Source organism: Centruroides vittatus, unplaced genomic scaffold, assembly GCF_030686945.1.
Source record: "Centruroides vittatus isolate TY-2023 unplaced genomic scaffold, ASM3068694v2 contig_863, whole genome shotgun sequence".
Lineage (NCBI taxonomy): Eukaryota > Metazoa > Arthropoda > Arachnida > Scorpiones > Buthidae > Centruroides > Centruroides vittatus.
The window spans coordinates 476,458-493,573 of record NW_027122563.1 but is presented as its reverse complement, the minus strand read 5'-3'; the positions used below and the strand labels follow the sequence as shown (position 1 = coordinate 493,573).

At 24.9% G+C, this 17,116-nt stretch overlaps 1 protein-coding gene across 1 annotated transcript in view; it reads right to left on the bottom strand.

The window, feature by feature from the left end:
* Positions 1-16,555, bottom strand: part of LOC136982800 (polypyrimidine tract-binding protein 1-like) — a 92,234-nt gene extending 75,679 nt beyond the window's left edge. The window contains exon 1 of the mRNA XM_067279321.1: positions 16,248-16,555. Within this exon, the coding sequence (XP_067135422.1) occupies positions 16,248-16,255 (8 nt within the window). The 5' untranslated portion in view covers positions 16,256-16,555. The remainder of the gene's footprint in view (positions 1-16,247) is intronic.
* Between the last annotated feature and the right edge of the window lie 561 nt (positions 16,556-17,116).

Below are 17,116 nucleotides of genomic sequence, written 5' to 3'. Positions count from 1 at the left end.
AACTTCTAGGCTTACAGGAAAGTGGCACTGAATGTCCAATGTACACATTTTCAGGTTTAAAACTTCGGCCTCAACCTCGCTATTAACAGAGCCCCAGGAATATACTCAATCCATATGATGGACAATAGATTTAACAGGAGATTAACATATATTGGTTTGACAAATAGATCATTAACTCAATGATTAAAAGGAACATCACTGTAATATTTCTAAAAATAGATTGGTTATAGCCCTTGCCCAATACGCCTTTGAGCCTGGGGTGTCACAACTATGGGACAAAGCCGAAATTATAAAAAGGGTTTATGATGATCAAAAGTTGAAACATTTGAAATATTTTGCACTAAAACTTAATGAGATTGTATTAATAATACAGGAAATGAGATGTTATCCTTAACTTAACAATATACAATCAGCAACCCCATCTTAAATATAGAACATTGCAATTTAAAACATCATTCTAAATCAGGGGTCACCAAACTACAGTCCTGCAAAGGCCTGCAGGGGCCTGCAAAGTCAGTTCATTCAGCCCATCACCATACTATGCCACAAATGAGCTAAAATATAATTATTTATATGAAAATATTACAGATTGTAGATAAACTTACTATGAAGAAAAAATTAAAATAAGTGTAAGTAAAACTGCCCAAATTCATCCAATCTAATTTTTGCATCTGACAGTAACATAATTTTTAAGAAAATCAGTAAAATAAAAAATTTGGCAACTTTTTGCAACTTTGAATATCAATGTGTTTTGTGTAAGTACCTGCAATGAAGTTTCTAAGAGAAGTGATTACAAGTCTGCTTCAGCGATCATGTTTTAACCTGCATTGTAGTGTTTAAACTATCTTATTGCTAATGTACCCTTCTTTGATAACTTTTTGGTAAATAAATATGTTGGTTGTCTTTACTTTTTGTGTATTCAGTGTATTGTATTGAACAAAATGTGGCCCACACTCGTCATTCTCTCAGTTATCTGGCCTACTGTGAAAAAAGTTTGGTGACCCCTGTTTTAAATGATAGTGTTCTAAACTACAACATCCTAAGTTTGTTGTTTTAAAACCTGGCCCAAAAATGATGCCGAAAAAATTTATATTATAATAAAATTGCTGGAAAAAGTAAGGAAGGTGCCTTTTGTTTGTTGTATGAAATGCAAGTCTGATCAACATGTTTTGGAGCAAAAGATAGATGTGTATCATTCACAAACTGGTACTATCATATGATTACAAGTTATCATATTGAATCTTAATCAGCATACTATTTTTATTAGTTTAACATTTGCAGATTGGTCTTCATTTTCTGCGATCCTGAAAATGGCCAATGGCAATAGCCAAAAATAACCTATTTTAAACATTTTATTAATTATGAATCCATTCTGAAATTAAAAACACAAAATTTGTTGAATTCCTCAGTTTTGTCTTATTTTAAATATTACTATAATTTAATTATAAAGCTTGTGAAGATTTGAAAAAAAAATTTCTTTTGTCCTTTCTAAGTAGTCTAAACAGTATTCTTAATTCCATTAAGTTCGTATATGAGAAAGAAGAAAACAACTAAAATAATTTTCTTGGTCTGGAATAAATTACAAATTTAATAGATTTTATAAATTCAATTTTTCATTCACAAATTATTTCTAAAGCATCATTTCAATCCAAAAACATTATAAAATCTCTTTAATTGTCACTCTTCTTTCCTTCACACACTCCTATTGTGAAAGAAACAAAAAAGGCAATGTACAGTCTTACAATTTACAATTTTACAAGTATGTAACTGGGCGAATTAAAATTCAGATTTCAAGAAGATAAGAGATTATCTTATTTCACAATCTTGAAATAGAGCTAATTAACAAAACTATTGTAAAAATATTCAGACTACAGTGAATCTATGTTAAACTATTGGCACTTGTACAAGATTCAAAAGGCATTTTTTTTATTAAAGAGCAGTTAAAATTCTCCAGTCTCAGTTAAAATAAACTTTGTAATAAATTTGTGTTAAATTTGGGTATGTCAGAAACTTTGCCTTACTATGCTAAAACAAAAAATAATATTTAAATATTTAAAATGCTGTATTTTCTAATATAGTAGTTTTCATGAGTTACTACTCAAGCATCTTAATTATATAAAATTGTCATAACTTCTGTTTAACTAATTATATGAATCATTTCATTTATTCATATTCATGTAAAGTTTCTATAAATATAAAGTATTTTTGTTTTTCATAAAATTAAATTTTTCTTATTAAATTAATATTTGTTATGTATTCGTTTTATAACTTTAACAAAATAAATATAACAGAAATTGTTGGCAGTCACAAAATTATTTTTATAGTATAATAACTAATGCAATTAAAATGCATAAAAACATATGTTTCATATTGGTTTAAGTAATCCAAATCACTATACAGAACACGATTAAATATTGTTATTGAGAAATATGATTAATACCAGCTGATAAAAGGTTTTGCATAATTTTTCACAAATTTCATATTTCTGATTAAATTTATAAAGACACACATTTAAAAAAATTTTGTCTATACAGTGGAACCTCAGTATACGACCTTAATCCGTTCCTGATGTTTGGACTTATACCGAATAGGACGTATACCAAACCAACCTTTCCCATAAGAAGTAATGTAAAAATGATTAATCTGTTCTCATGTAAAAAAACCCCTCTTGATATGGTATATTAATGGGGTTGTAAAATAATTTGAACACTGTTTGAGCACATTAAAAATCTATAATAAAATTTTTTTTATTATTAAAGTTATTACAGTATATTGAATTATATTATTTACATCATTAAATCAAACTCTCCTTAATACTAATAATCTGTTTAGAAATTGATTAAACCCCTTCCGCAACGTTAGAAGATTTAATAATGTCTATTTTTCACGACTGTCGATATCGTCGTTCTTGGAATACGGTATGCAGCAGTTAAGTCTCAACACGCATGCCACCTTCATATTTCTCAACAATCTCTTTTTTTCAGTTCCATTGTGATTCTAGTCATTTTTTTAGTTTTCTGTTACTTTTCATTTGCCTTTTTGCAATTCATGATTAATAAAAACAATAAAATTTTACTTACAAATTAAAATCAGAAGAAATTTAACAAAGTTATAAACCGTGGCACCGCAAACATCTAGTCTGGTCTAGTACTAGACCAGACTAGATGCTACTTGTTCATAGAAAGTGCATATAATTGAATTAAGTCGTATACTAAACAAAAGTTGTATACCAAGCAAAATTTGTTTCGTTCAAACAGGACGTATTCTGAATTGGACGTATTCTAAAGCAGACATATACAGAGGTTCCACTGTATATTCATATTAATTTGATTTTATTATGAATTATTGATTTGCTAAAATGTTCTAATGAATAAAATTGAATTTAAAAAAAATAGTCTCTCTGCCCAAGCTTTAATAGTTATTGAGAGAACAAACAGTGATCAGAACATTGCCTCCTTATGTATGACACTGCCATGGAATTTAAATTTCCATATCATTTTATTATAATATTTTATATTTTTTCAGGATTTATACCAAAATTTCAGAATGCATATACCATATTTACTCACATATAAAATGAGGTTTTTATCCATTTTTCACTGCTTGAAAAACCTAGGTCGTCCTATACGTGCAAGCAAAGGATTCTTTTCATTTTTTAATAATTTTTGTGAACCATGTATTTGCATTTTTTATCAGATTCTCACCTTCTAATGTTTAAAAACAAAAGTATTTTATCTGGGTCGTTTGAATCGTTCTTGTGTATTGTCAGGAGTAAAGATGAACATCAATAGGAAAAGCAAAGCTTTTGAATTGAATTCCAAAATTACACGGGAGCCCAATATAAGTTTTAATTCATTCCATGTGAAAACAGATGATTATTTAGAAATCAGAATTCGAAGAAACTCATAAGTGTAATCGACGAAGAGTGAATTCAACTGTTAAGTATTGGCAAGAAAGGTTCCCGATTGTTCAGCTTTACATGAACAAATTATGTTGTCAATTTTACAGATTTTTGCAGGACAATGTGTGCATTTACATGTTTTTGATATTTTACTTGTGATTAAACGAAATAAAATTAGAATTGTATTAATAAATCTAATTTTCTTTATTTTGATCTTTAAAGTCACACCTCGTCCTATATGTGAGATCATCTTATATTCGAGTAAATATGGTAATTTCTGGATACAAAAACAGCAATTTGATCCACTTGTTGGATCCAAATGTAGATCTTGTACAATCAATAAAACTCCTGAAAATATTAAACCATTTTGCACAGCAGGAAATTCCAGGTATATTTGCTTTTGAGTTTGAGTGCCTAGAAATATGTACCAATTAAATAAACTTGCAATTGTAGTATTGTATTACAAGGATCTTCTAGTACACAAAATTCCAGAAGTTTTTCATATTTTTAAGATTTTTTTGACCAGATAAGCATTCCCTGACAGAACAAAACCTGAAATGCATTTACAAATGTATTTCAACACATCTGATACTGCCAATGTGGTGAATCAAGAATACCCTATGTCTAAGGAAAATGACCAGGATGGATAAGTTTTTAATATGAACTGTTCTTCAGAAAAGTAAAATCTAAAATCTTTAGTCTAGTAGCATGTATAAGTAATAGTGTGTATAAATTGAAAGGAAATAAATGAAAGTGAGTTGTGTTGTTATATTGCTCATTTCTCAAAATATTAAAACTAAGTAAATTTAACTAAAAATGAACATTTTCACATGTATCACTACATAATATGCTCTTAAAATTTACATAATTCTGGTTGCCTTAATTATATAATTTAATTTTTTATAGTGATTTTTAAAAATTATAGACAACACATTTATAGAATAAAACTATGTAGCATCACATTCATTTGTATTTTTGTACATTTACAATTTTTTTCTGACATAATTCCTGAATAAATTATTAATGAAAGCAATAAGAGTAAAAAATACATCAGAATACAAAATACTTCAGAAAAATTCTTTATTCTAAATCAATTTTTAATATATGGAAAGCAGTAATTTAAAATTTCTATTGTATTCTACAATTATTTAAATTAAATTCCATACAAATATCCTTTAAATATGTTTCTAGTAATTGGATTAAATGTGTTAATGTATATAAACATTTACTTCAAAATACTACTAATATGATATTGCTGACAAATTATTTTAATCATTATCATTTAGTCATTCTGATTTTTATTATTGGTCAATGTAACAATAACTCAGCAATACATACTATTCATCTTCTCTCTTGTATTACTTTATTGCATCTAATTCTACCTTCTAATTTCCTCCTGGGCCTTGCTTTTGGCCATTTTATTTTCAGTTTCATTTCAATTATTTCTGAAGGAAATTATTTTTGTCCATTTTCTCTATATATAATTATTATTGTGAATTTTTAATTTTGACAAGCTTAGTTTTTCTAAAGATTTCATTTCATTTAACATCTACCTACTGACAATTTTTTTCATTGTTTGTCTCCAATGTACAGTACATAAAGCATAAGTGCATAATACACATTACACAATATTACTGTACTTTTGTATTTACATGGGACATAGCTACTCAGTTTTATCAACAAGCTTAATTTGTACAATTAAAATTATACAAATAATCCAAAAATTAATGCTTATTTTTGCTTTTATTATCAAAGTATATTCCAACTATATTCTGTGTAATATGCCAACAATTGTTGATTTTTTGCACTTTAATTTGTGAGTCTAATTAGTTTAGATTTATAGGTAAATTTTATTTACAAAAAAAATGGTCTTTGCATATAGGTTCACAGTTGTCAGCATTCTTAGGAAAGATCATAATAAAACAGTTTAAATTTAAGTTTTATAACCCACTTTCAATTCTGTGTTATGTATCTTAATTTTTGTGTAGATAAGCAGATGTATTTATATATTAGGATAACAATGAAGGAGACTTCTGTTTACAAATATTTACAATGCTTTATTTACAAATATTATATACAGTAAAAATCTGAAAATCTAGACTTTTAAAATAGCAAATTTTGGTGAATTTTAATCTCTTATTTTTCCCAGAAACTTGGCAACAACAACAATGCATTGCAACAAATTTTTTTAAGTCAGTAAAGTCAATATAAACAAATAAGTTACTATAGTAGTTGATTATATTCATTATGACTAATCTAAGTTTCTAAAAAAAAAAAAATTGTATGCATGAATATTCAACAACATATAAACAAATCATATTCTGTGCATAAATTTTCCCCTAACAGAGAACTGTTTTTAAAGTAGATATTAATGCTTTAAAAACAGCAACAATCCATTTTAAATTTCTTTATACAAAACTAGTATAGATTAAAATGAAGCATGGCAATATAAATGTTTCATCTCTTTTTAATTCAATTAAGTTAAGTATTTCAAGTTCATTATTTATAACAGTTTCAATATATATTTATACTCATGATTTACTTATTTTTTCTTCATCTCTCCTTAAATATAAATCTTAAAGTTAACTTAAAAATCAGAAAAATCCAGAAATCCAAACCCTCCCAATTCCCAAGCAGTTATGATTTTAAAATCTGCACCGTACTAAATTTTTAGTTGAAGTAGATAATGTGAATTTATTTCCATTTTTAGATTTGTTTATTTCTGTCTCTGATAATAGATTTTCTTTTAAGGTATATCACAAAAGTAACTCTTTGCTGATCATTCCCATAAAAGATTCTGATTCAGGAACCCATTGTTAATTTTCCTCATTTTCCAATTTTGAAGAAGTTAAATTTGTTGACTTCAAATGAGAAGTTAGATAGTAAACTTCTATAATAAAAATAGTAATTATAATGGTTTTCTAGAACCTAATATTTATATTTAAACAACAAAATAAGCTATGTGTCATTTCCTTCAATTAAACTACTTCCAACCATGATTGGTATTAAATTTTCAATTATTTAATTTTTACAATTCAACTAACTAATAAATTATTAAAATTAACAAGTTAAAACTACCTGTTATTTCACCAGCCATGTTATGTAGAATTGACATAAATGATACATTCACGAAAATAAAAAGGTGAGTATAGGTCATTCTTTTGAATATAAACGGAATGAAGACAATACTATTATCAACCAGAAGACAAAAAAAACAAAGAAATTATATACAAAATTTTAATCAAATTATAGTAAGCATGTGTTATGGTCTTCTGAATTGTATAATTATTTGTGTAAATTTATATAATTTTGAATTTAAATATCTTTTGACTACTTGTATAAGTTATGTAATTTTAAGTTAAATGTTGTTGATTCACCTTTATACAGAATATAATCTGAAAATGTTTTGAATTATAAAAGCACATATATTCAGTAATTTTTGGTTACACTTCTAATCATATCAATAACACTACATATGTTGTGTGTAACTTTTTGATAAATAAAACTATCTTTTAATTAATTGTTCTGTTTCTGGTTTCTGTGGATTTTAAAAAAAAAACCTAAGCTATTGGCTTTTTTTCCAGTAACTTATCACACAAGAACAGTTATTGATGTAGGCTTTATCAATGGAAGAAATGCATTTCAGATCTTAATGACCCCTTTTCAATCCTTATTTTTTACAAAAGAAATATTTATTTATTTAATAAATTCTTTTACTTATTTCTTTTGTAAAGAATAAGGACTGAAGAGGGGTCATTAAGATCTGAAATGCATTTCCTCCATTGATAAAGCCTATGGCAGTAACTGTTCCTTGTGTGATACGTTACTGAAAAAAAGGCCAATAGCTTTAGGTTTTTTTTTGAAATCCACAAAAATATCTGTCTACTTATATTCATGTATTTACTCCATAGCAAACTTTTAACTGCGTTGTAAACAGTTTGACATATTCTTGAATATTTTGATAATGAAAAAAAAATATGAAATTGCTTTACAAATTTTTGAAAATTATCTTAAAATTAATAAAGCAAAGAGAACTTGTAAAACAGTAAATTCAAAAGATTTCTATATATAATTTACAACTTGTAGATTATCATTAAAAGTTATATTAATTGTACTGTAATGATTACAGATTATAATATAAAACAACAGATTGAAAGTTATTCACACATTGTAGTAAGGAGACTATGCTTACTAATATGATCCAATATTATAATGTATTATATTCATAATAATTATATTGTAAATTGTAATATTATATTTATATACAAATTATATTTATTAAAAAATAGAATGTTTTTGACCATATTAAATGGCCATCTTCAGGTTCTATACTGGAATTAATAAATGAAACAAGAAGCATATTTAAAATTAAAAGCATTTGAAAATTACAATTTACATAATGTTTTAATATTTTTATATTATTAAATCATTATGTAATTAACAATAATATTTTTATAATAGATTGTATATACCAGGTGTGGCCAAACTTTTATATCTTAGGGGCTACTTTTTCGGTAAAATATAGTCTGCGGGCGACTATGAATATGCGGGCGAATATGGGCAAACAATTTTAGGATTTTTCATAGATATTTTAATAAATAATTAATAATGATAAATAAATAATGATAAGTTTTTATTTTTTTCTGGCCTGTACTTGGTTTATTCAATCTAAAATAATAGGGTTAAATATTAATAACATTTAAAACAATAATTAATAAACTAACATACCTGATTCTGTTTGCTGTATGAATAAATATAAAAAACTAAAATTGAAAGTAAATACAAGTGCACAAACAAGGAGTAACAAGTGGATTGAAGCCAGAGGCTGTCACATTACTGTCTGATTTTGCGCCATTTTATGCGATTGCCATTTATATGCACATGCATTGCGACTACAATTAATTTAAAAGTTAACATTCATTTGCATTGTTCATCGGGATAAATACAAACAGTACGGGTACGTTGTACAGACAGTCTATTATTGTAAGAATAAACTATCGAATTAAGATTTTTAAACATTTAAGTGAAAGCAAATAGTTCAACTTTAGCTTCGCGGGCTACTTTCAAAACCTTTGAGGTCGACCAGTCGACCACGGTTACGTGTTGGCCATCCCTGGTATATACTGTAAATCTTAATCAACTTAAACTTGAAAAATGGCAAAATAAATTAAAAGATCCATGAAATTAATTTTAGTGTTTAAAATTACAGTTCACTCTATTATTTGTTTTATTTAATAAAAGAATCCAAATATTAATAATTATGTCCTATATTTATAAATTTAATTCTAAAATACACTTATTCATGCTGTTTAGATTTTTTATATATTTTTAAAATCATTATACTGTATCATCTTTTTCAACAAATGAAATAATAATTTTACAGAATAAAATAAAAGCCACAAAAAGTATTTTGGTAACAAACTAAGTTTTATTTTTTTATTAGCTAATGTAATACAGAATTTAAATTTTTATTATAACAGTTACAATTTTTAAATAATAATTTAATTGGAAAAGCTGAAAATTTTGGCATATTTTCAGTTTTATTCAAATTACTACAATTTTTCAGCAATTTCTTTCTGGCTTTTCCAAACAAGCAATCTGTTTTATAAATATTGTTGATTTAAACTTTCTGGAAATTTTCTGATTCACAATTCAGTTAATCATTACATGACTCATTAGTTATATATTAAAACAAAATTTGCAATATGTGAAATGATCTTTTAAATGTAATAATGACATTGTAATCTTAGTTTCAAAAACAGGTTAACAATATTGAATAATAGAAAAAATAATTTCAATCAAATTTGAATTTACTCTAAAAAAAAAATCCATATTAACTTCCAAGTGAATCATTCTTAGTGTGATTCATCTGGAAAGTATCAGACAGCAATAGCAACATATAACTGAGTAAAAATATTTTAACTTCATAAATCATTCATAAAATTATTAGTTAATAAAAATTTAAATTTTATATTAGATCATCATTTTTATTAATTAATTACCAATTTACTTCATTAGTAATTTATCAGATATATTTATTTGATAATACATATCACTCATGAAGAATGCTTTTAAAAATTAAATGTTGGATGATATTGAAATATAGAAGCTTATTACATAAATCTTGTGTTAAATCTGATTGTAATTTATTGTGAATTTGGATGAATAATATGTTAAAATTAATCACAGGTCAAGTTTCTAATAATGGCAAATTGCCAAAAACATAAAAACTAACATATAATTTTTAAGTTTTTTCTAAACATTTTATTAATTGGCATTGAAAAGTAAGGATATTTTCAAATCCATGTCCAAAGTAAATTCAACATGTAATAAGGCATTCTGAATCAGTACTTTAATATAACCTATTAAAACTTGTTATCAAATTTGTAACAAAGTGAGTTTATTACTGTTTCAAGAGTAAAGCTCATCACTTTACATCAATGTCTATTTATTTGACAGTATTGAGAATTTGAACTCCATAAAAAACATTTTGACAAACACTTTTTAAAGAACTTCAATATTTGGTATAGTAAGTTTAGCATACTCCTTTAATTAAACTACTTAAAGAAAAATATATACTATTTCATCCCTATAGAAAATTATATCTTAAGAAAACTATTATATATTAGTTTATTCAATATCAATATGCACTCCTATACTTATTAAATTTTTTTTTTTTACAAACTTTATGTATAATGCAATAACAACAAATATTTTTTCCTACCTTATGTATAGGCCTATATAGTGTTTATTGTAATCAAATATATTGTTATAAGTGACCTAATGTTATCAGAATTAACATATCCCAAAACAGTTAAATACAATTATTAAACTTTGCTTATTGTAATCAGTGTTCCACTTATAGTTATTATCATCATCAGGTAAATAGGCATTTTTAGACTGCCTCATCATGTAATTATTATTTTTCAATTATCATCATTATTAGACTTAACTAATGCTTTAAATATTGAACATTTAACATTGTAACCATTATTTACTTGCAGTACAGTATGATAGTTCAAACTGCTGGAATTTCTCATTTCAGTTATATGCTGAATATATTAATATTAATTAATAATAATTATCAATTATTATTAGTATTAATAAATCTTCAAATTATATATATTATTAATTGCTTTTACATGTATTTTTAATGTTAGTCAATAAAACCAGAATTTCTATTAATTGTAGTCCTGTTTTCTTCTCTTGTTTAAGACTGATTGTAATCTCATTGATTATGCGCACACACAATCTCCAGCAGCAATGGCATTAATAATTTAGCATTTTCTCTGTGGAAAAATACTTTTCCAAAAAATCTTGAAAACAAAAGCAAATAAATATTGCAAAAAACTGTTTAGTTCTAATTCTTCTATCATACTAATGTAAGATTCAGAATTTTGAAAATCAATTTCATTAATTTTCTATGAATTTTCTGATATTAAAAATTCATAGAAAATTAATGAAATTGATTTGAAAATTCTGTATCTTACATTAATAGAATTAAATACTGTAAAAAACTGTTTGGTTCTATCTGTTTCTGTGTCAAGACTTTTTGGAGAGAACATATAAAAAGCATTAAATTTTTAATGCCATCTGCTGAAGATCACATATATAACAAAAGTTATAATCAGCTTTAAGTCAATTATTATCATTTTTACTATAATCAAGTTTAAAAATAATTACAATAAGTGATTCTACTGTATTGTATATATAGACTATTATTATTATTATAAAAATGATTGATTGCATTAGATCAAAGTAGTTTATCTTACTATCTACATGCCATAATTTTTAAAATGTAGTTCTGAAAATATTTAAGTAGCTATTTTAAACATAGTGAACATGTAAACAAAAATATTTTAATATTTTTGTTCACATGTTGAAATTTACAAAAAATCTGCATGAATAAAAAAGTCATGGATTAAACTAAAAGATCTCAAAAATTTATTCCTTGGACTGCAAAATGGAACATACTGTAGTAAACAGAAAATATTATAAACAGAAATAAAAGCAAGAAAATCAACAAATAAACATAATTTACATTTTAGTCTTCATATATATATATATATTACAGATTAAAATAATTTAAATTAGCTGATTTGTGAATTATAATTCACAATTTAATTTTTTAGATATATTTTTATCATAAAAAAAAAAATATAATTGAAATTTCAAAACTTTTTAATATAGCCTAATTATTCAATACATAAAGTTTTAATATAATTAAGTAATATCAAAGTTAAAAACAAGTTTGCTTTAAAATTTAAAAAAAAAAATCAAAATCTGCAAAATATTAAGCAATTGAAAATCTAAAAGTGCAATTCTCTAATATTTTTTCCAAATTCTTACGAAAAGATCCATCAATAATTGTCACAGATTAATTATTGCCGAGTACATATGATTGCATCAAACTTCTACCTGTTAATATTTCTTATGCAACAAGTAATAACATCATTTTGATTTTTAAAAATGCTTCAAAATTTAATAATTTTAATTTTCTAATTTTTTTTAAGATTAATAATTTTAATAATTGTTTAATAATTTTGTAATTTAATCTTCATCATGTAATATATCTTAACAAAACACAATTATTTCAATTATAGTATATTATATATATAATCAGTTGCTAAAAAACTTTATTAATTTCTTTAGTTTGCTAATATAAAAAGGTTGAAAGGAAGAAGTTGTATATTTAATTTTCAATTAAGTAAAAAATCATTTTATTGAAAATATCTGCAGAAATAAAAAATGCCTAATATAAAAAGAAAATGTAAACCAATATAAAAACTAACTATTTAATATTAAAACATATACAGTCAAACCTGTTTTTATGCGCTCTTTTTATGTGCGATTTTTATTTGTGCGATTTTTTTAATGCGAATTTTTAATTTGTGCGGTATAGTTGGCGACTAGTCTCGTGCGATTCGTCATGTCTCACGTTGACTTATTATAGCTAAATAAACTTATTATAGCATAAATGCATTTATTATAGTAATATTATTGCATGAATATGCGAAAAATGAAATAATTTACTTTTTAAGTCAACAAAACACCACCTGGACAAAAATATGTAAAACAGACGATAGACCAGACGATGCAGTCAAGTGCTGACATCTGTTGTCAATAAATTCTATTTCGTACGGTTTTGAGTTATTTTCTATGTGAGACTTTTTTTATGCGGTCCCTGTTGACCGCATAAAAAAATTATTTTTTTAATTGTGTTGCGAAAACTATTATTTACAGCCATTCGTGAAGTTTCGTGAGATTTTTTTTAATGCGTTTTTTTTAATGCGGTCCCTATCCCCCGCATAAAAACAGGTTTGACTGTATTCAAACACATGTATACTTTTTCGCTACTGTAGTTAATAATATAGAAATACTCTAGCATAAAATGTATGCTGTTTGGGAACTGAAGCTCATTGATAGTTTTTGAATATTGCATTAATTAAGAATAAAGACATATTTAATCATATAAAAGTTAAAATATGTAAAAAATTACAAGTTTTATAACTTTTTGGATAAAGGCATATTTTAAAAAATTTGCTTCTTTCCTATTTATTCAAAGTTCTAATAAAAAGAAAAATATTTTAACAGTTATGTTTAAAAATATATTCTCTAAACATGGCTGAAGTCTTCAAAATATTTGCTGTTCAGACCATATTTATAAAAGGTTTTATAATAATTAAAATTTTTAAGGTTAAATTTTTAAAATATTTATTTTTTTTAATGCAGATAAACTACTTAATAATAACTGTACCTTCATGACAATACAGAAACTGTTATAACTATTTTCCATAAATGCAAAATTTTATACTTTAAAGTTAAAATGTATTTCAATTCCAAAAGAGCATTTACAAATTGGAAAATTGGAAATATATATATACTCCAAAAATATATATATACTCCAAACTATATATATATATATACTAAGCCAAACTAGTTTGGCGTAAGCGTGTCAGGCCAAACTAGTTTAGAATTATTATTCAAGTATATTAATGGTTAATTTAAGTTCATCATAAAACACAAATAAGTTCATTTTTAATTTTAGTTTGATTTTAAAAAGTTATTTTTATTATTTTGTTTGAATTTTTGAAAATATTTTCGAAAGTTAATTACTTTTAAAAGTGCATGGCTTAATAAAATAATACAAATTGATAAGTACTGATTAGCTTATTTTTATTTTATAATTTTGTACAAGTGTTGTGTCACTTCTAATTTTTGGTTAATTTTACCCTAGGTATCGAAGATGGCGGCTCGTCTTCATTCCAGCGATCAGAAGACAGGAAACAGTGGGGACGCACGTTCTAACCTAACCTAACCTATTCTAATAACTTGGTTGCTAATAATTATGGTAATTAATTTATCAACCCCGTTTTTTATAATTAAGTAGACTATGAATAAATATTGTTCATCTAATTGATTGCCTTTTAATTTTATTTTAACTATTAATATATTTAACCATTAATATACTTGAATAATAATTCTAAACTAGTTTGGCCTGACACACTTACACCAAACTAGTTTGACCTAGGCAAAACTAGTTTGGCATAAAATCGGGTATTGCCGTAACAGATATAAAGATAGACTATAGTTTAAGAAAAACCAAATAAAACTAAAATGTCTTTAAGATTAAAATTTATTTGCACAAACATTTTCAGATTATACTATTTTAAAATGTGTTTGAAATAAATTTTACATTAAATTGTCTAATAAAATAATCTAAATTAAAACTATGCTATTTTGTCAGTCTAAAGAAAAATTTTTTAAAAACACATTTGAAGACAAACTAATTTAAAAACAAGCAAATAAATTTTGGCTTCTAATATTACAAACCCATTTCAGTTTTGTTTATAGTGGAAATAAATGCTTTTTCAAAGTAAACAAAACTCTGTTTTTAAATTCTTGAATAACTTCAAAATGAATATTTATATTTTTCCATTGTCATAAGTCTTTTTCTCATGCAATATACAGTACATGATAATTTTTCTCCTTTTATGCATACTCTTTTATTCAATCAATCAAATCATTTTATTCATGTTAAGGGTTGATTACAGTACCATGTTATGAGGTTACAATTGAACAGAATGATACAAATATTACTATGTAATTAACTGTTTTCATAATTATATCTACTTAAATAAAATAATTTAATTATCATTTATTACAAGGCTTAAAAATCTAGTTAATCTTGAGAGTATGCAAAAAGATTCTTTTAATAACTTATTCAATTCCATATACTGCACATATACCCTCTTACTTAAACATACTATATTTCTATTTCATTGGAAGATCCAGAACATTTATTTGGTACTATCTTTATTTTCCTTCATCTAACCTATTATCCTGTTCATTCAAAATTTGTTTTGAACTTAGGTCACTTTTATTCATATATTAGGTCATAGTGCTACTTCTGATTACAATTTTAGAATCTCACTTGTTGATTTTTCAAGACTATAATGGTTATTAATAAGTTTACATGTCAATATACATTCAAATTTTTGTTGAAAAATAAATTATATTAATGTTAATATATAACATAGGCAAACATTCAATAATCAAATTATATCAGTGGCATGCAGTGACATTCCACAACAGGGAAGCTGCATTTCCATAAAAATCATAAACAAATACCAGAAACAACAAAAATAAACAATTTATTTTAATTGTTAAACAGAATTGAAATAAAGATATAATAACTTCTATATGAAAATAATCACACAATATGTATGTATGTATTTATATTTTAGAAAATACAAGGGAAGCAGCGCTTCCGCAGCTTCCACAGACCGATCGCCAGCAAGTTTTATACAAGTTTCAAATACGTAACACGTATTTAATTATTAAAAATAGAAATGCAAAACCAAAACAGCTAAGTTATATTATTTACATTTAATAAATAAAAATATAAATACACTTTTTCACAAGACTTATTCAATTCCATATAGGACCTTGCTTTAGTCCTTCTTTTTTGCCATGCGGTGTTTCCTTGTGTGAAAAAGTCGTATTTATATTTTTATTTATTAAATGTAAATAACGCCGGCCATGTTTCTTTTATTTTTTACTTAAATACATTATTTTCATTGCAACTTGATACCTATACTTTTTGTTTTCACAATTTATATAAATAAAAACTATATACAGTGTATATATAATTTTTATTATACAAATTATGTATATTATAATATAGATTATTATTATATATTATATATATATAATATATTCAATAATAATTTTAATTTAATATATATTATATATATATATATATTATATATACATATATAGGATATTAAAAGAAAATTACCGATCACACCAAAAATAATCACAAAATATATATAAAATTTTTTACCCATTCATGATTTAATTTTCGGTCGATTAAACTTCGTACATATGATACATGCAGAAATATTTTCTTTTGTTTAAAAATGGCGACCTTCGTTTCCTTCAAATTTTAGCAGTTGCTTAGCAATTGTCGTCTTTTATTCAACTTACATTAAAAAATTATGATAAAAAACTAAAGTCGGAATTGTATTATTTTTGTTAACAGCTTTCAAAAACTGGGCATCATTTAACAAGTAAGAAATTCGGTAAATTCTTCTTCTTCGCACTTTTAAATAACCGCCTAATTTTTACGTTTTCTTCGTAAACATTCCACTCTCAGCGAACTCTTGCGGAGAAAATTAGAACTACCGAACAAACAACCTGTTCACTCCGATACCTGCGAACGTTATTATTTAATTTCCCGTTAAATTGACTGTTCAAGGTCAAAAGTTTAAATGTCGAAATACGGTATTAATTTTTTTTTTTTTTATGTTTCGAAGCGAAAGATTAGTTAAATATATTTTAAAACATTCATTTTTAACCGGAGACGAATAGGGGCGATATACTAGTAAAATTTTTTGTATTGTTTATATAGAAGCTTTAAATAAATGTTTATATTTTAATATATTTTAATTATTTTTGAAATTTGTTAACGTTTTAATGTTGTGTAGGTTTGTGTAGCTCATTTTAAATACTTATTAATGTGATTAAACTTTTGTACCGGTATATGGTTTATTTATTATTACACGAATTTAAAACAGCCATTCTAAACTTTTACTCCTGGATTAGTCCTTATTAAATCCTGCTTAGCAGAATTTAAAAAATGACGTTAAAAAAATTGTTCTCAGAGTAGCGACATTTAGAATATAAATATGTTTTAAATATTGATTTATTTTT